The following is a 20,714-nucleotide window of genomic DNA, read 5'->3' as shown; positions in this document are numbered from 1 at the left end:
CCTCTGCTTCTCCTACGACCTGCTCGTCTGGTTTTCTTCTTTTTGATTTGTCCAGTGGGCTGGAATCTAAAAAATCTTCATTATTACTTGGAGGATATTTCTTAGTATGGAATTGATTACGGGAATCGCTTTTATTGAAAGCCGGTTCATTGCTTCTTTTGTTGTCACGTCTAAAGGCTCCATCAGCATAATTGAGAGAATTGTCCCAAGTGTAAACACGTCCCATAGAATAATCTGTTTGATCACGGAACCATTTCTTCTTTTTGGTTTCTTCTATATCCATCCTCACTTTATTGAGCGTCATACGTAATTTCTCCATGTGTACATTAAAATCATCAGTTTGCACCAACGTTTTGAGTGTGTTCTCCAAATCTTGTACTTTCACCCTTAAAGATCTCAGATCTCTCTGCAAAAAATCCATATTAAGTAATATGGTTTCCAAGGCATATTTGCTTGCGAGTTGCTCATTTTTATTCCTGAACTCTTCGTGTTGCATATGCATCGTTGGTTTAAGTAAAATTCTCATCCCCCGTGGGATCATGTTGTTTCTATAGTATAGTCCCAATGTGAGTAGATGTAATTCAACATTAATCAGACGTCGTGACTCAAATTCCAGATTTCTCTTGATGTCAGTAATAGAAGGAACACTTAAAAATGACACATCACCCTCCGCTCCACTCAGGATTCTTTCAATGTCCTCTTCAGTAAAAACAGCAGCAGTATTGGATGAAACATTCCCAGCAGGTATATTGACCTGCTCCATGTTAAACGAGTAAATGATGGTTGAAAAAACGTGGTGCAAGCTAATGGAATCCAGATATAGCACACAAGAAGACAGCAGCACTCACTAATGAATAATCGACCAGGTGCCCAGCAAAACGTCCCGATCCTAGGACGTATAATGATATATAGCAGAAGAAAATTTGCAGCACTCCAACATGAAAAAAATGGTGGTTTATTCAATCCAAACTAACAGCAACGTTTCAATCCTACAATAGGATCTTTATCAAGCCTAGTGACACATCTACTCAGCAAGTTTATATATGTTTGAGACTCTTTTACATAATTAGTCTCATTATAAAACAATCAAATACAAAGTGTATGAAAACAAACATCATATATTGTGTACGGTATCATCATAAACATAGACATGATACAGAAAATACAGAAGTGTGTATGTGACATCGTGAATAACAATACATAATAACAAAAACATTAAAAACAACTGATTACATTATAATCATTTATGCAGCAGTGGTGTAAAATCCATTGGCATATCCTCACTCACCAATCAGAACTTCAGACTCAACTACTCCATTCAAGTGTGTTGCAGCACTCTGCTGCATCCCTCGTGGTAATTGAAATTCGACATATCAGTGTAATCCCCCGAGGCGGAAGTAAATCATCACTCCGCAGCAGAGAGCATAGATCGCATCCATATGATGTAATGCGTGTCAATGCGTTCCACTGAGTAGCCCCATGTATCATGGCATCGTAAGTTGCTAAGCAACTGCTGTAACATTACTATAAACATCCATTGACACGGCTATGTCAGTCAAAAAGTCATGAATGTAAAAAATACAGATATATTAGTAAATGCTCCCTATAGTAAGTGATGGAGATATTAGGAATATCTAAAAGTAGCTTTATATCGGCTTTTAAAGATGATCCACACGTGGGTTCAAAGACCTCTGTATACAACCAAGTACTCAGAACGATCTTGTTCCCAGAGTTATGGGACCACATAGACACGTCTTCACGTGTCCAGGATGTCACATTATCCTCATACGTGTAACGGACCCATATTATCACACTAGTGATATGATATATCATAAGACAAAAGAATGCATGAGAATCCCTCTCGCTTTTAATATCTCTCTATCACTTAGAAACCTAATAGGAGACTAGAAACAATTCAACAAATAATAAACATATTTTATTGATGCAATAAGACTTGATGCATTGAACATAGCCCCGTCAAATATCATAGTACAATAACATTGAAAAATAATTAAAGAAGTTCCGAAGTTCTGTTGGGAGTGGTATTCCAATCTAAAAAAATACAAAACATAATTGTTTTTAGTATTTATAAGACATTGACAGTAAATATGAGATATAGATATTGATATTAATGTGTCAACAATCATCATACTGAAGAGAACATCAAGAGAACACGAGGGAACGGAGCTCATAAGGCTATTCTATCTACAACAAATTCTACATTAAGTCCACAAGGTTTTAAGGAGTTCAGTAAAAAAATCCATCTTAATTCTTTTTTGTGTAAAACCAGATGGCGATCACCGCCAAATTGTAATGGAGGAACATGGTCCAGAATCATAAATGTTAGATCCCTTTCATTGTGACCATGTTCCGAAAAATGTTTAGCTACAGGTAAATCAAGTTTCTTTTTACGTATAGAAAAACGGTGATTGTTTAGACGAGTTTTAAAGGAACAGGTGGTTTCACCCACATAAAGGAGGCCACAGGGACACCATAGCACATATATGACCCACTCTGAGTCACAGGTGAAATTGTGTTTAATTTTAAACTGTTGTCCAGTCAACGGATGTCTAAAAAATTCCCCTTTGCACATCAAAGCACAATTAACACATCTGTAACATGGAATATTGCCAGGTTTTAGTGGTTTAAAAATAGGTTGTGTCGTTTTCTTATGATCTGGCATTCTGGTTTTCACCAGTCTATCTCGAAGATTTTGTGGGCGTCTATAGGACATAAGTGGATCATTATTCAATACATCAATGTGTCCAAAACTATTGCTAATAATTGGCCAATGTCTATTCATAATTTTGGAAATGTCTCCACTTCTATCATTATAAGTAGAGATAAATGGAATACGTTTCCGTTTTTCATGTGCTGACGGTTTTTTAGACTGCAATAAACTGTCCCTCGCTACATTATCAATCTTCTTTCTATGTGTCCACAGTAATGTTTTGGGGTAACCTCTTTGTAAAAAGTTACTAACCATAGTGTCTAAAGATATATCAAGATCCTCCTGTCTGTCGGTATTGCGTTTGGCCCTAATCATTTGGCTGTACGGCAAGGACCTTACCATACTTCTCGGATGGCAACTATCAAATCGTAACAGAGTGTTCCTATCGGTCTCTTTCGTGTACATTTTAGTTCTAATTATATTATTCACAATAGATACAGTAACATCCAAGAATTGGATATTATCCATAGAATGTATCATCGTAAATTGAATATCATCATCTATTGAATTAAGAAACCTATGAAAATCAATTAATGTAGTGACAGTGTCAGTCCAAATGAGGAAGATGTCATCTATGTATCGCCACCACTTCAAAACATGTGAGAAGTGGTGGGATACATAGACCGACCCCTCCTCAATGTTGTCCATGAAAATGTTGGCGTACGTGGGAGCCATGTTAGACCCCATGGCCGTTCCTTTCAACTGAATATAATAACTCTCTTTGAATATGAAATAGTTAGATGTCAAAATAAGTTCCACTAATGAAATAATAAACTCACAAGTAGCATTGTCATAGTCAGAAGTCAATAATTTACGTCGTACAGCATCAAGACCCTTGTTGTGATCAATCGAGGTATAAAGAGATGTAACATCAAAGGAGACCAAAATGGACCCCTCTGGTAGTTTTATAGATTTTAATTTCTGTAGAAAATCAGTGGTGTCTCTAATATAAGATTTGGAGTTAATAGCAAAATTTCTCAGCACTTTGTCCACAAAGATAGAGATGTTACTTATTAATGAGCCCCGGCCAGATACAATAGGGCGACCTGGTGGGTTCATTAAATCTTTGTGGATTTTTGGTAATATATATAAGCAAGGAGTAACAGGAAATTCAACAGTGAGAAATTTATGTAGCATTTGATCAATTATATCTTCATCTAGAGCTGTTTTAATAAGTGAAGTAATTCTTTTTGAAATATCCTGTCTAGGATCAGTAGATAGTAGTTGAGTCTGAAGTTCTGATTGGTGAGTGAGGATATGCCAATGGATTTTACACCACTGCTGCATAAATGATTATAATGTAATCAGTTGTTTTTAATGTTTTTGTTATTATGTATTGTTATTCACGATGTCACATACACACTTCTGTATTTTCTGTATCATGTCTATGTTTATGATGATACCGTACACAATATATGATGTTTGTTTTCATACACTTTGTATTTGATTGTTTTATAATGAGACTAATTATGTAAAAGAGTCTCAAACATATATAAACTTGCTGAGTAGATGTGTCACTAGGCTTGATAAAGATCCTATTGTAGGATTGAAACGTTGCTGTTAGTTTGGATTGAATAAACCACCATTTTTTTCATGTTGGAGTGCTGCAAATTTTCTTCTGCTATATATCATTATACGTCCTAGGATCGGGACGTTTTGCTGGGCACCTGGTCGATTATTCATTAGTGAGTGCTGCTGTCTTCTTGTGTGCTATATCTGGATTCCATTAGCTTGCACCACGTTTTTTCAACCATCATTTACTCGTTTAACATGGAGCAGGTCAATATACCTGCTGGGAATGTTTCATCCAATACTGCTGCTGTTTTTACTGAAGAGGACATTGAAAGAATCCTGAGTGGAGCGGAGGGTGATGTGTCATTTTTAAGTGTTCCTTCTATTACTGACATCAAGAGAAATCTGGAATTTGAGTCACGACGTCTGATTAATGTTGAATTACATCTACTCACATTGGGACAATACTATAGAAACAACATGATCCCACGGGGGATGAGAATTTTACTTAAACCAACGATGCATATGCAACACGAAGAGTTCAGGAATAAAAATGAGCAACTCGCAAGCAAATATGCCTTGGAAACCATATTACTTAATATGGATTTTTTGCAGAGAGATCTGAGATCTTTAAGGGTGAAAGTACAAGATTTGGAGAACACACTCAAAACGTTGGTGCAAACTGATGATTTTAATGTACACATGGAGAAATTACGTATGACGCTCAATAAAGTGAGGATGGATATAGAAGAAACCAAAAAGAAGAAATGGTTCCGTGATCAAACAGATTATTCTATGGGACGTGTTTACACTTGGGACAATTCTCTCAATTATGCTGATGGAGCCTTTAGACGTGACAACAAAAGAAGCAATGAACCGGCTTTCAATAAAAGCGATTCCCGTAATCAATTCCATACTAAGAAATATCCTCCAAGTAATAATGAAGATTTTTTAGATTCCAGCCCACTGGACAAATCAAAAAGAAGAAAACCAGACGAGCAGGTCGTAGGAGAAGCAGAGGAAGGAAGAACCCGTTTTCAAAAATCTACTCATCAGAAAGGGCAGAAACCGGTGCAGGACAGCACCAAGAGGACTCTGCCCAAACCACAGTGGTAAATATCTCTCAACATCAATTGTCTCATACACAATTACAATTATTATCAAAAGGGTTGTCATTTTGCCCTAATCAGCATATTGATTGGTTTCAATTAGAGTTGGATATTTACAGTTTTGTCAGATCTATTAAATTGAAGGTCTGGTTTGAAACACAACCGGTTAATACAGTAATACAGGATACCCTTCCGATACTATCACTTAATAAACTGGGGTTATTTAATAAGAGTGTGTTCCAACCTCCTATAGCATCACATGCGATAGAAACCTTTAGAGAACTAGTACAGAAAGATATTGCTTTACTTAGGTCTCAAACGTGTGAATTGAGCTTTAAACAGCCTAATATGACTACTCTTGATATGGTGGCATTAGATGAGTTGATCCATAACCATGATCTCACTATAAAACCTGCTGATAAGGGTGGAGCAATCGTGGTTATGGATTCAGATATGTACTTGAGAGAATGTTACAGACAACTAGCAGATACCAATGTATATAGAGTACTAAAAAATGATCCTAGACAGGATATTTCAAAAAGAATTACTTCACTTATTAAAACAGCTCTAGATGAAGATATAATTGATCAAATGCTACATAAATTTCTCACTGTTGAATTTCCTGTTACTCCTTGCTTATATATATTACCAAAAATCCACAAAGATTTAATGAACCCACCAGGTCGCCCTATTGTATCTGGCCGGGGCTCATTAATAAGTAACATCTCTATCTTTGTGGACAAAGTGCTGAGAAATTTTGCTATTAACTCCAAATCTTATATTAGAGACACCACTGATTTTCTACAGAAATTAAAATCTATAAAACTACCAGAGGGGTCCATTTTGGTCTCCTTTGATGTTACATCTCTTTATACCTCGATTGATCACAACAAGGGTCTTGATGCTGTACGACGTAAATTATTGACTTCTGACTATGACAATGCTACTTGTGAGTTTATTATTTCATTAGTGGAACTTATTTTGACATCTAACTATTTCATATTCAAAGAGAGTTATTATATTCAGTTGAAAGGAACGGCCATGGGGTCTAACATGGCTCCCACGTACGCCAACATTTTCATGGACAACATTGAGGAGGGGTCGGTCTATGTATCCCACCACTTCTCACATGTTTTGAAGTGGTGGCGATACATAGATGACATCTTCCTCATTTGGACTGACACTGTCACTACATTAATTGATTTTCATAGGTTTCTTAATTCAATAGATGATGATATTCAATTTACGATGATACATTCTATGGATAATATCCAATTCTTGGATGTTACTGTATCTATTGTGAATAATATAATTAGAACTAAAATGTACACGAAAGAGACCGATAGGAACACTCTGTTACGATTTGATAGTTGCCATCCGAGAAGTATGGTAAGGTCCTTGCCGTACAGCCAAATGATTAGGGCCAAACGCAATACCGACAGACAGGAGGATCTTGATATATCTTTAGACACTATGGTTAGTAACTTTTTACAAAGAGGTTACCCCAAAACATTACTGTGGACACATAGAAAGAAGATTGATAATGTAGCGAGGGACAGTTTATTGCAGTCTAAAAAACCGTCAGCACATGAAAAACGGAAACGTATTCCATTTATCTCTACTTATAATGATAGAAGTGGAGACATTTCCAAAATTATGAATAGACATTGGCCAATTATTAGCAATAGATTTGGACACATTGATGTATTGAATAATGATCCACTTATGTCCTATAGACGCCCACAAAATCTTCGAGATAGACTGGTGAAAACCAGAATGCCAGATCATAAGAAAACGACACAACCTATTTTTAAACCACTAAAACATGGCAATATTCCATGTTACAGATGTGTTAATTGTGCTTTGATGTGCAAAGGGGAATTTTTTAGACATCCGTTGACTGGACAACAGTTTAAAATTAAACACAATTTCACCTGTGACTCAGAGTGGGTCATATATGTGCTATGGTGTCCCTGTGGCCTCCTTTATGTGGGTGAAACCACCTGTTCCTTTAAAACTCGTCTAAACAATCACCGTTTTTCTATACGTAAAAAGAAACTTGATTTACCTGTAGCTAAACATTTTTCGGAACATGGTCACAATGAAAGGGATCTAACATTTATGATTCTGGACCATGTTCCTCCATTACAATTTGGCGGTGATCGCCATCTGGTTTTACACAAAAAAGAATTAAGATGGATTTTTTTACTGAACTCCTTAAAACCTTGTGGACTTAATGTAGAATTTGTTGTAGATAGAATAGCCTTATGAGCTCCGTTCCCTCGTGTTCTCTTGATGTTCTCTTCAGTATGATGATTGTTGACACATTAATATCAATATCTATATCTCATATTTACTGTCAATGTCTTATAAATACTAAAAACAATTATGTTTTGTATTTTTTTAGATTGGAATACCACTCCCAACAGAACTTCGGAACTTCTTTAATTATTTTTCAATGTTATTGTACTATGATATTTGACGGGGCTATGTTCAATGCATCAAGTCTTATTGCATCAATAAAATATGTTTATTATTTGTTGAATTGTTTCTAGTCTCCTATTAGGTTTCTAAGTGATAGAGAGATATTAAAAGCGAGAGGGATTCTCATGCATTCTTTTGTCTTATGATATATCATATCACTAGTGTGATAATATGGGTCCGTTACACGTATGAGGATAATGTGACATCCTGGACACGTGAAGACGTGTCTATGTGGTCCCATAACTCTGGGAACAAGATCGTTCTGAGTACTTGGTTGTATACAGAGGTCTTTGAACCCACGTGTGGATCATCTTTAAAAGCCGATATAAAGCTACTTTTAGATATTCCTAATATCTCCATCACTTACTATAGGGAGCATTTACTAATATATCTGTATTTTTTACATTCATGACTTTTTGACTGACATAGCCGTGTCAATGGATGTTTATAGTAATGTTACAGCAGTTGCTTAGCAACTTACGATGCCATGATACATGGGGCTACTCAGTGGAACGCATTGACACGCATTACATCATATGGATGCGATCTATGCTCTCTGCTACGGAGTGATGATTTACTTCCGCCTCGGGGGATTACACTGATGTGTCGAATTTCAATTACCACGAGGGATGCAGCAGAGTGCTGCAACACACTTGAATGGAGTAGTTGAGTCTGAAGTTCTGATTGGTGAGTGAGGATATGCCAATGGATTTTACACCACTGCTGCATAAATGATTATAATGTAATCAGTTGTTTTTAATGTTTTTGTTATTATGTATTGTTATTCACGATGTCACATACACACTTCTGTATTTTCTGTATCATGTCTATGTTTATGATGATACCGTACACAATATATGATGTTTGTTTTCATACACTTTGTATTTGATTGTTTTATAATGAGACTAATTATGTAAAAGAGTCTCAAACATATATAAACTTGCTGAGTAGATGTGTCACTAGGCTTGATAAAGATCCTATTGTAGGATTGAAACGTTGCTGTTAGTTTGGATTGAATAAACCACCATTTTTTTCATGTTGGAGTGCTGCAAATTTTCTTCTGCTATATATCATTATACGTCCTAGGATCGGGACGTTTTGCTGGGCACCTGGTCGATTATTCATTAGTGAGTGCTGCTGTCTTCTTGTGTGCTATATATATATATATATATATATATATATATATATATATATATATATATAAAAACTATATAAATTTCATATCACCATAATTCTATTGACCCGCAGAATAAAGTTCATTTGTCGTTTTTACCGCACGGTGAAAGCCTTAAAAACGAAAACCAAAAAGACAATGTAGGAATCGCAGTTTTTTCCAATTTCAGCCCACAAAGATTTTTTTTTCCCAGTTTCCCAGTACATTATATGGTACTTTAAGTGGTGCCATTAGAAACTGCAACTCCTCCCGCAAATAATAAGCCCTCAGATCACTTGATTGAAGTTATGGCTCTTGGAACACGGGGAGTGAAAAACGAAAATGAAAAAAATGAAAAATGGCTCGGTCCTTAAGGGGTTAAAGTGATTCTGAGTAACCACATATAAACAGCCCCATATAAAGTTCAGCTCTTCTATTAGGATTTTCCTGACAATTTATTTTTTGAATGTGACCGCAAAAGCCATGGTCCGTAAAGAGCTTACAACACATCAAAGAGATCTGGTTAATAAAAGGCCTCAGTCAGGAGAAGGGTACCAAAGAATTTCCAAAGCATTAGATATACCATGGAACACAGTGAAGACGGTCATCAAGTAGTGGATTACATTTGGCACAACAGTGACATTACCAAGAACTGGACAATCCTCAAAACTTGATGAAAAGATAAGACGAAAATTGGTCATAGAGGCTACCAAGAGGTCTACAGAAACATTAAAGGAGCTACAGGACTTTCTGACAGGTACTGGTTGTGTAGTGCATGTGACAACAATCTCCCGTTTTCTTCATATGTCTGGGCTGTGGGGTAGGGTGGCAAGACGTTAGCCTTTTCTAACAAAGAAAAACATCCAAGCCCGGCTATATTTTGCAAAGACCTACATCAAGTCTGCCTAAAAGCATGTGGGAAAACGTGTTATGGTCTGATCAGACCAAGGTTGAACTGTTAGGCCATAATTCCAAAAGGTATGTTGGCAGCAAAGCCAACACTGCACATCACCAAAAGAACACCATGCCCACAGTCAAGCATGGCGGAGGCAGCATTATGCTTTAGGGCTATTTTTCTGGAGCTAGAACTGGGGCTTTAGACAAGGTGACAGGAATTATGAACAGTTCCAAATATTAGTCAGTATTGGCACAAGACCTGCAGCTAAAAAGCTGAAGATGAAGAGGAATTTCACCTTTCAGCACGACAACGACCGAAAGCATACCTCCAAATCAACAAAAGAATGGCTTCATCAGAAGATCAAAGTTTTGGAATGGCCCAGCCAGAGCCCATACCTGAATCCCATTGAAAATCTGTGGGGTGACCTGAAGCGGGCTGTACACAGGAGATGCCCACGCAATCTGACAGATTTGGAGCGCTTTTGCAAGGAAGAGTGGGCAACAATTGCCAAGTCAAGATGTGCCATGCTGATAGACTTCTACCCAGAAAGACTGAATGCAGTCATAAATTCAAAGGATAACTCAACAAAGTATTAGGCCCCATGCACACGACACTGTTTCCATCTATCCTGAAATACTGTCCGTAAATACAGATCAGTAGTCATCCATATTTCATCCATATATACGGAAGGGTGTCCGTAAATATGGTCGGTATTGCATCCGTATTCCATCCGTATATACGGATCCGTACAACAAAAGGGAGGTTGCAAATGATGTCATCAACGTGTTGCCTAGCAATGCTTCCATAAATACGGACGGTTTACGGATGCACATCAGTAGCCGTCCGTATTTATGGAAGCTCCCATAGACTTCTATGGGAGAGTCCTTGCCGTAATTACTGACAAGAATTGTCTAAATAAATTTGGTGTACCTTTGGCTATGAGCAGGCAAGATTTGCACCATAATTTACACCAATGTCTGGCATAAATTACTGGCAACTCCTCTGTTGTCCCCCTGATTAAATTTTGCCCCTTTTCTCATCACTTTTGAAAACGGGCAGAAGGTTAATATAGCAAAAAAACACAAATTATTGTGCAATTGAGGCCTTTGCCATAATTTGTGACTTATTAACGCTTATGGTGCAAATGCATTTATAAAATTCCCCCATTGTGTTATTTTTTTTTTATATTTTAAGGATCTGTGGAGTTTTTATCAAAATTCAGCATGCTCTAGGTATGGGTTTCTTTCTGCCATTTTTCTCCATTAGGCTTCTGTAAAGAACTTCTAAAATACCAGGAAAAACGCTTGGAACATGTGGGGGGAATTTATTATCATTTCTACAGCACTGTTGTGATGTAGAAAAGTGAAGAAAAGTCGCAAAAACATCAAAAGTCACAATTTGTGAACAAAATTGTGACTTTTGTTGAATTAATGTGGGCCACTGCACTTTTACAAAAAGTCGGCGGGTCTTAGCAAAAGGACGTGGCCTGCCAGGGCCGACAAATTCACTATAATGTATGCTAAAACTGACATAAATTATAACGGAAATCTAAGCCAGCTTGTAGCCGGGGTATATTTCCCTTTCAGGCGTACAGACCGCCAGAGTTGCGCCTAATTTCATAAGAGGTGTGCAGCTCTTTTTAAATTAGGTACATTTTACTCCAGCTATCTTTATATTAAAACTGGCATATAAAACTCCAGTCTTAATAAATCTCCCTGATGGTGTTTCTCAGAGGGCGTTTGGCAGGGGCCTTTTAAACTATCTGGTGATGCTCTATCCCATCCTCTCACTCGACTACTTGGTCATGCTTGCACGTCTAAGAAGTTTAAGAATTAGTGCAATAGGCACCTTCCCCAAAATGGCACACCGGCCCAAAGTACCCCTATGCAGCATGTCCCAGGCAAAGAAAACAGCACTGTGCTCAGCTGGGTCTCCAAAAACAGTGCCGTAACACTTCTCTGTACTCATGATCACACGTTCCATTGCTTCCCAGACCGGCCATCAATAAAGGATTAACTCATGCTAAAACTCCTTGCCCCTGGGAAATTCATCACCACCTGTATGTAGAAAAACACACAGCCATTAAAGACACATCATTTAACCCTGGTTGTTATCCCTCTTACAGATCCTGGGTTTTTAAGGAATGCTGTCTCTGGCACCACAACATCAACAAATAACAGTTACAATGATCTCTTACACTGGCACCCCATCTGGGCCCAACCTAGTTGAGATCCAGCCTTTGGCCCTGTGGCACTCTCTTCATGCCCCTTTAGTTCCATAGTCCCCATTCCAGTCCAAATCCCTCATACGATAGTCTAATGTCTCTTACACTAACATCCCATCTGCTCACAGCCCAAGTTGTACAACTCCTCCTTTTCAGTGCCTCCACTCTATCCCATGCTGCCAGTGTATCTGGATTTTGCAATGCTGCCAAGCGCCTGGAGACACATGCAGCGTCTGCCCCACGTGGCCCCTCAACTAGAGTGTATTCAATCCGCTTTCCCACGTGTAAATTATGCAGTCTCTCAGGCATTATATCTCACTTAGAGACCTGCAATATACAAAGATGAAGTTGGAACTCCCATCACAAATTCATAGGCTGTGGTCGAATCTCTGCACATCTCCTTGCTTTCGAGCCAGTAGGAACGTCTTGGTGCTGGGGTCAGCTAACATCACTCTTGCAACTCTTTCTAGCTTTAACCTCTGTCCCTCTGGCTTTCAGATCACCTCCTCCAACTTGGTGGTGGCCCCTGGGCGTTCTTGTTGCTGGTCAGCCACAGAGCGGCTGCCTAAGCCTCTGCCTAAACTCTGCTGTCTTTCAGGCCGACTTGCCTGGCCTATCACTCCAGCCCTCTCCGCTCCTTTAGTTGTCACGCCTGATGTTCATTGCACCCTATGGTTGGTCTTGCGACATATCTTGCGGAATATGTCAAGTGATGATGGGCATTTGGCGGTGGTCCACAGTCGCACTCAGCCCACCAGTCAGGGGTAAAATGTAACCTAACAGTCAACTCTAGGAGAACTTTATCGCCCCCCTTAATAATGGTTCAAGAATGTCGCAGGCACTGGCAATTCAAATTCTCATTCTTTACTGTAGATGGACTTCTCTTTGAGAGGCAATAAACTTAAATGTAACTAATACAATAACAGTCTGTAATAAACAGAAATTATATTCACATTGGTTGGTGGTGATGAAGACTACCCCCTTTGCTCTGCTCTTGCAAACTGGCAAGCCTGCTCTAGCAGGCCTCAGCGGCCTTTGCCCCATCCGGCAATGTAACTATTAGCAATTATTAGCAGAGTCCGTCCTGCTTGGCAATTTGGCTCACTACAACCTTCATTGGCTTCTGCCCTGCTTGGCAAATTGGTTCTTTACGGCCCTTAGTGATGTCCGCCCCGCTTGGCATTCTGGCACTGCACACATCATTTCTCTGTAAATCCGAAAGGCTTTTTATTGCGGTCACTCCATCTGTATCTCAAGAACAACAGGCCTTATAGTTTGATAGTTTCAGAGAGTGCAGGACAGTCTATCCCTGTCACCGGTCAAAACGCACAATGCTTTTAAAATATCTGTTGAGGCTCCACCCCCTAATCTCGAGTCATGCGTCTACATAGTTGCTCTTGCATGTCTCAGAGGTTTCAGAACTAGAGTAATAGGGACCTCCCTCAAAATTGCTCCCGGGGGTAACACTGCCCGATGCCCTAACTATCCTCCCCATGTAGAATAGTATATGGCATAGTAGACAGCACTGTGTCCAGCGAGGTCTCCCACAACAGAACCGTACCCCTCCTTTGTCCCCATGATCACACGTTCCATAGATTCCCAGGCTGCCTATCAATAAAGGCACATAATTTAACCTTGATGTTTACCCTACTTACATGTTTATTACATGCATTTTTAAATGCAGAAAAAAAGTGTAAAAGAGAACTAATCTAGTAAATGAGAACTCCTCCCTCAAGCATTAATTTGAAATGTAACTCTGCATCTTTTTAAGGGGTTTTCCCATCCCATTCTACGCTGCTTCCATAACTGACATTCACTGCTAAGGGAGTAAAAGAAACAGAGTAGCTCAGCGAGTCATGCTGGTTGCATAGTTCATGGTCCGAAATCATCCACTTCAGCCACAACACAGAGCAGTAGAAAGGGTTTAGTGGTCACCGTTCTAGGTGTGCCGCATCTATCTGACATTTATGACATATCCTGTGGATATGTCATAAATGTCTTTGATGGGAAAACCCCTTTAATGACTTCCTGTATCGGTGACCGTGCTGTCTATACAAGTAATACGCACAATATCAGTGGTCACCAGTAAAAGAAGTTTCATATACAAACTCAGCAGTGTGCCATAACAGTGCTGCTTGGTTATTATGTTGTCATGACCAGCACATACACTGTGCCATTCAAAGCAGAATTTCCAATTTTAACCTAGTACAGTAAAAAATACTGTAGTACCCTGTTAGCCAGAGACAATATGAAATGTTAAATACTTTTGTGTCAAAAAAGACAAAAGTATAGTAGGTATGATACCTTTATTGGCTAACCATAAAAGTTCTATATGCGGCTTTCAGAGCACAGAGGTCCCTTCTTCAGGCAAGTTAACAAATGAATGACGTAGAAATAAAAAAAGCACAACATTTAAGATGTTTCACAAAGACAATTAGTACATGAGGTGATACATCATTAAGATAAGCCGGGGCCATAAAACTGAGGTTATAGGGGTGATGACTTAGGAGTTAAGGTATCTGGAGTCAGTCTGATGGGGGATGTGATGTGTGTCAATGACTGGAATTTTATCATCATCGTGAATTCCCAAATTTTTCATCATCTTGAAGTCCCTCTCATCACCATCAGAGACTGGCACCTTTCCTTGCAACAGTAGAAAGTGCAAGACCTGTACCAACATCTTGTCATTAAATGCCATCCACATACCAAACACGCAGCAGGACCATAAAATCACTGGCACGTTCTCCTGTACATCCTCCAATGTAGTGTACATGATACTGTGTACAAGGTGCATAGATAAAGGAATCTACATTGGGGAAACAATACAAAAACTACAAACCAGGATGAATCTTCACAGACATACAATAAAAAAGCATCTGGATACACCCGTGGGAAAACACTTCTCTGGACCTGATCACAGTTTGGCAGATTTAAAGGTACTAAATCTGAAGGGTCATTTTAAAAACAACAGAGAAAGAAAAATTTGGGAATTCAAGATGATGATAAAATTCTAGTCATTGGCACAAGGCCTCAATCTAACACCAGGATTTATGAGCCACTACATGGACACACATCACATCCCCCATCAGACTGACTCCAGATGCCTTAACTCCTAAGTCATCACCCCTATAACCTCAGTTTTATGGGCACTGCTTATCTTAATTATGTATCACCTCATGTACTAATTGTCTTTATGTAACATCTTAAATGTTGTGCTTTTTTTATTTCTCAGTCATTCATTTGTTACCTTGCCTGAAGAAGGAGCCTGTGTGCTCTGAAAGCCGCATATAGAACTTTTATGGTTAGCCAATAAAGGTATCATACTTATTATACAATTTTCACCTGGAATAAGACTTTCTGTATTTGGAATCAGGTTTTGCTTTCTTTATGCTAGATAAAAAGGAAAAGAAGAAATGTGTGAGTTAACTTATATTTTTTCACAGTAAATGGGTTTAGTCACATCTGAACTGGTCTGCTTATTTCTTAAAACAGGGGTTTGCTCAAAGCCTGAAAATCTGACATATGCTGTGCCCAGTTCTGTGAAAGAGTCCTATGAAGAAGGGGACAGTGTCACATATTCTTGTTTACCAACTTATAAGTACATTCCCCCCTTAAGAAATGTATCAACCTGTGAAAATACCGGAACGTGGTCAACGTTTCAGGAGGTCTTCTGTAAAAGTAAATATATTCCATTCAATTCTTGTTCTTCTGAGTCATCAGTGGTAGTCAAACAGTTTTGGCATTCAAACGACCTGTCCAAAAGCATGGCATCATTTCATGCTTGGTACAGTGTCAAAATTTATATTCTCTTATTCATTATTGTCTGAGCAATTATCTTTAATTATGTTAAGAAATTGCTTTTGATAACATAAAATCAGATAAATGATAAGGCTGATGTTGTTCCTCTTATCCCACATACATCCAAGGTACTGTACTTTAGTCACATCTGAACTGTACTGCTGTTTGTCATAACAGGGCTCTGCCCAGTGCTGAGAGAGTCCCACCAATAAGAGTAGTGTACAAAGTAATGCAGGGGCGTAGCTAGGGGGGGGGCAGGCGGGGCATGTGCCCCAGGCGCAACTACAAGGGAAGGAAGGGGGGGCGCCGACCAGGGGAGTGGAGGCATGTGCCCTCCGGGCCGGTACCCCCATAGATATTTAGTGCCATGGGCAGCGCATAGGACAGGAGTGGGAGCTGTGTAAATGTAATGCACGATGTTCTCCTTCACAGGCAGAGCGTGTGTGCTCTGGGCGGCCGCATTATACGTCACATGTGATGTCATATAATGCAGCCGCCCATACACTCTGCCTGTGAGGAGAACACCATTGAAGTGTTCAGCCCCAGCTAGCAGACAGGCAGAGAGGATGGAGGAAGAGAGGGCTGGGGAGGAGCAGTCTTACACACAGCTCTCCTCCCGCCTGCAACGTGTGACCCCCTCATAACATGAAGATCCCTCCACGGAGCTATGGCCTGATATGTACAGCTGTGTATGTGCAAGTAGGGGGAGGTGTGTGTGTGGAGGTGTGTGTATATACAGTGTGTGTATATATATATATATATATATATATATAGTGTATGTGTGTGAGTGTGTGTGTGTATATACAGTGTGTGTGTGTGTGTGTATATATATACACATTGTGTGTGTGTATATACAGTGTGTGTGTGTATATATACAGTGTCTATATATACAGTGTGTGTGGAGGTGTGTATGTGTCTGTGTGTGTGTGTGTGTATACAGTGTGTGTATACTTTGTGCATGTGTGTATATATGCTGTGTCAGTGTGTATACAGTGTGTGTATACAGTGTGTGTGTGTATATACACAGTGTGTGTATATACAGTGTGTGTGTGTGTGTGTGTGTGTGTGTGTGTGTGTGTATACAGTGTGTGTATACAGTGTGTGTGTGTGTATATACAGTGTGTGGGTGTATATAGTATGTGTGTATACAGTGTGTGTGTGTGTTTGTGTGTGTGTGTAGGTGTGCATGTGTTTATAAATCATTTTTGTGTGGGAGGGCGGATTTGACTGTAAATATTATGTGTGGGGTGTGGGGATTCTGTATAAATTGTTTTAGTGGGGAGGAAGGATTTGACTGTATGCCTTATGCACACTTCCGTTCAACATGAAGATCCCTCCACAGAGCTCCGGACTGATAAGTACAGCTGTGTATGTGCAAGTAGGGGGAGGTGTGTGTGTGGAGGTGTGTGTGTGTGTGTGTGTGTGTGTGTGTGTGTGTATATACAGTGTGTGTGTGTATATATATATATATATATATATATATATATTCAGTGGAGGAAATAAGTATTTGATCCCTTGATGATTTTGTAAGTTTGCCCACTGTCAAAGTCATGAACAGTCTAGTATTTTGAGGCTAGGTTAATTTTACCAGTGAGAGATAGATCATATAAAAAAAAATAAAAGGAGACAAGGAGACAACTGTTGGTGCAATAGTAAGAAATTGGAAGACATACAAAATGACTGTCAATCGACATCGATCTGGGGCTCCATGCAAAATCTCACCTCGTGGGGTATCCTTGATCCTGAGGAAGGTGAGAGCTCAGCCGAAAACTACACGGGGGGAACTTGTTAATGATCTCAAGACAGCTGGGACCACAGTCACCAAGAAAACCATTGGTAACACATTACGCCGTAATGGATTAAAATCCTGCAGTGCCCGCAAGGTCCCCCTGCTCAAGAAGGCAGATGTACAGGCCCGTCTGAAGTTTGCAAATGAACATCTGGATGATTCTGAGAGTGATTGGGAGAAGGTGCTGAGGTTAGATGAGACTAAAATTGAGCTCTTTGGCATTAACTCAACTCGCCGTGTTTGGAGGAAGAGAAATGCTGCCTATGACCCAAAGAACACCGTCCCCACTTTCAAGCATGGAGGTGGAAACATTATGTTTTGGGGGTGTTTCTCTGCTAAGGGCACAGGACTACTTCACTGCATCAATGGGAGAATGGATGGAGCCATGTACCGTCAAATCCTGAGTGACAACTTCCTTCCCTCCACCAGGACATTAAAAATGGCTCGTGGCTGGGCCTAGCCAGTCTCCAGACCTTAATCCCATCGAAAACTTATGGAGGGAGCAGAAGATCCGAGTTGCCAAGCGACAGCCTCGAAATCTTAATGATTTACAGATGATCTGCAAAGAGGAGTGGGCCAAAATTCCATCTAACATGTGTGCAAACCTCATCATTAAATACAAAAAACGTCTGACTGCTGTGCTTGCCAACAAGGGTTTTGCCATCAAGTATTAAGTCTTGTTTGCCAAAGGGATCAAATACTTATTTCTCTGTGCACAATGCAAATAAATATATATAATTTTGACAATGTGATTTTCTTATTTTTTTTTTATATATATATAATCTATCTCTCACTGGTAAAATTAACCTAGCCTAAAAATTCTAGACTGTTCATGTCTTTGACAGTGGGCAAACGTACAAAATCAGCAAGGGATCAAATACTTATTTCCTTCACTGTATATATATATATATATATATACAGTGTGTGTGTATATGTATATATATATATATATATATATATATATATACATATATATATAAAAATATACATACATACAGTGTGTGTGTATGTGTGTGTGTATATACAGTGTGTGTGTATATATATACAGTGTGTGTATATACAGTGTGTGTGTGTATACACAGTGTGTGTGTATACAGTGTGTGTGTGTGTGTGTGTGTGTGTGTATATATATATATATATATATATATATATATACACAGCGTGTGTGTTTATGTGTGTGTATACAGTGTGTGTGTATACAGTGTGTATACAGCGTGTGTGTATACAGTGTGTGTGTATATACAGTGTGTGTGTGTGTGTGTGTGTGTGTGTGTGTGTGTGTGTGTAGGTGTGTGTGTTTATATGCACACTTCCGTCGGCCGTTGTACTGCCGCTAATGACGGTTTCATGAATCAAGGACCTCACACGCATGGCTTCCGTGTGCAGTCTGTTGTTTCACGGACCAAATCAATGCAAAGCCCGACTGTTCCGTCAAAAACGGAAATGGCTTTATGCTTCAGTTACATTAAAATAAAAGTGAAAAAAAAAGTTACACCTCATTGATTGGTTGAGAAAGCAAACATGGTGAGTGGGAAGGAGATGTCGGGAAAGAGTTGGGGGGGGGGGGTGGGCGCCAAGCTGAATCTTTGCCACGGGTGCAGGGGAACCTAGCTACGCCTCTGATTCTTGCTTCCCAGCTTAGAAGGGCATCCCACCCTTAGCCCGTTAATACTGCACTTATTTTGTGCTTTATCGATTTTTATTCTCATGCCGGTTAAATAGATATAACTTTTATTACATTTTTATCTATTATAGTAATTTTTGAATTGTTTTTTGTGGCAGATGCTCCACTATTATATTTAAAAACTTTCTTATTATTATTACTGTGTTTTATCGTTTTATGTGTGTGTGTGCGCGTGTGTGTGTGTGTGTGAGAGAGAGAGTAAAACAAATAGGGAACCCTAAAGTAAAATTTATATTTATGTCCGCTATTGTCTAACAGTTGTTTTGATATATAAAATAGTCTAGTTAGAGGTATTATGTCGGAGCTAGGTCTTCAAACACGTTGGCATGGTGTTATTGTTTTTTTGTTGTCTTGATTAAAAATCTTGTACCGTTTTCTGTCTACAGCTCCAATGCCTTTGCAGTAACAGACTACACACAAAACATGTGTAGTCTAATCCTGTAGTCATACTCTCTTCCTTCTGTAGGGGACTTCATGCTAAATCAATGTACTGAATGTTAGGCCTTGTGCACAATTACATCACCGTTTTCACGGCCGCTTTTGACGGGTCCGTGAACCCGTTTTAGCGGCCGTGTGATTTCCGTGTGCACTCCGTGTTTCCGTTTCAGTGCGCCGAGCATGGTACTGTCCAGGGTGCTGAAAGAGTTAATGGGCTGCACTGATCGGCGGTAACTCTTTCAGCAACCTTGACAGTACCATGCTCGGCGCGCGGAAAATACAATTTTAATGTAATAAAAAAATAAGTTCATACTTACATTCCTCCTGTCTGGCCTCCAGCGATGACGTTTCATCCATGTCAGCCTGTGACTGGCTGCAGCGGCGGTCACGCACGTCATGATGACGTCAGAATGCCGGCCTCCAGGGATGACGCTTCATCCCACGTGACCGCCTCTGCAGCCAATCACAGGCTGCAGCGTCAGAAAAGGTCGGACTGGAGGAAGAAGAGGGACTCGTCACCAAGACAACGACTGGGTACGTATGAAATGCTTTTTATTTAATTTTTAATCAGCAGCCTCTTTTTTCTATCAGTGATTGATAGAGACAAGTGGCTGCCGATTAGTTTAATATTTTTGTAATGTTTTTCTGCCCGCCCGGCGGTTGCTAGGCAATGGCTCCGTCACACACGGACGGCACACGGATGCCTTCCATGTGCCTTCAGTTTTTTTGACGGCCCCATTGACTTGCATGGCTCTCACGGTCACGTATTCTCGGACCAAAGTAGGACATGCTCTACTTTGGAACGGAACGGAGCAACGGACCATCAAAAAAACTGAAGTGTGCATGGCCCCATTGACTTTTTTCTTTTTCATTGATAAAGCCATATGAGGGCTT

At 39.5% G+C, this 20,714-nt stretch overlaps 2 protein-coding genes across 3 annotated transcripts in view; both read left to right on the top strand.

The window, feature by feature from the left end:
• Positions 1-4,310: 4,310 nt before the first annotated feature.
• LOC142741274 (uncharacterized) lies at positions 4,311-7,840 on the top strand. The gene is made up of 2 exons (XM_075850668.1): positions 4,311-5,355; positions 7,760-7,840. Coding segments are annotated over exons 1-2 (855 nt in total). The 5' UTR covers positions 4,311-4,501; the 3' UTR covers positions 7,761-7,840.
• Positions 7,841-8,185: 345 nt separating this feature from the next.
• The window catches only part of LOC142741272 (C4b-binding protein alpha chain-like), a 51,269-nt gene continuing 38,740 nt past the window's right edge, over positions 8,186-20,714 (top strand). For both annotated transcript variants that reach the window (XM_075850667.1, XM_075850666.1), the window contains exons 1-2: positions 8,186-8,523; positions 15,604-15,789. In XM_075850667.1, the coding sequence (XP_075706782.1) occupies positions 8,466-8,523; positions 15,604-15,789 (244 nt within the window). In that variant the 5' untranslated portion in view covers positions 8,186-8,465. The remainder of the gene's footprint in view (positions 8,524-15,603; positions 15,790-20,714) is intronic.

This window comes from Rhinoderma darwinii, chromosome 2 (genome assembly GCF_050947455.1).
Source record: "Rhinoderma darwinii isolate aRhiDar2 chromosome 2, aRhiDar2.hap1, whole genome shotgun sequence".
Classification (NCBI taxonomy): domain Eukaryota; kingdom Metazoa; phylum Chordata; class Amphibia; order Anura; family Rhinodermatidae; genus Rhinoderma; species Rhinoderma darwinii.
Note: the sequence above shows the minus strand (reverse complement) of the source record. Positions and strands in the feature narration are given on the sequence as shown.

Excerpts from the sequence above, each read along its gene's own strand:
- LOC142741274 (XM_075850668.1), top strand. The coding sequence starts at position 4,502 with ATGGAGCAGGTCAATATACCTGCTGGGAATGTTTCATCCAATACTGCT.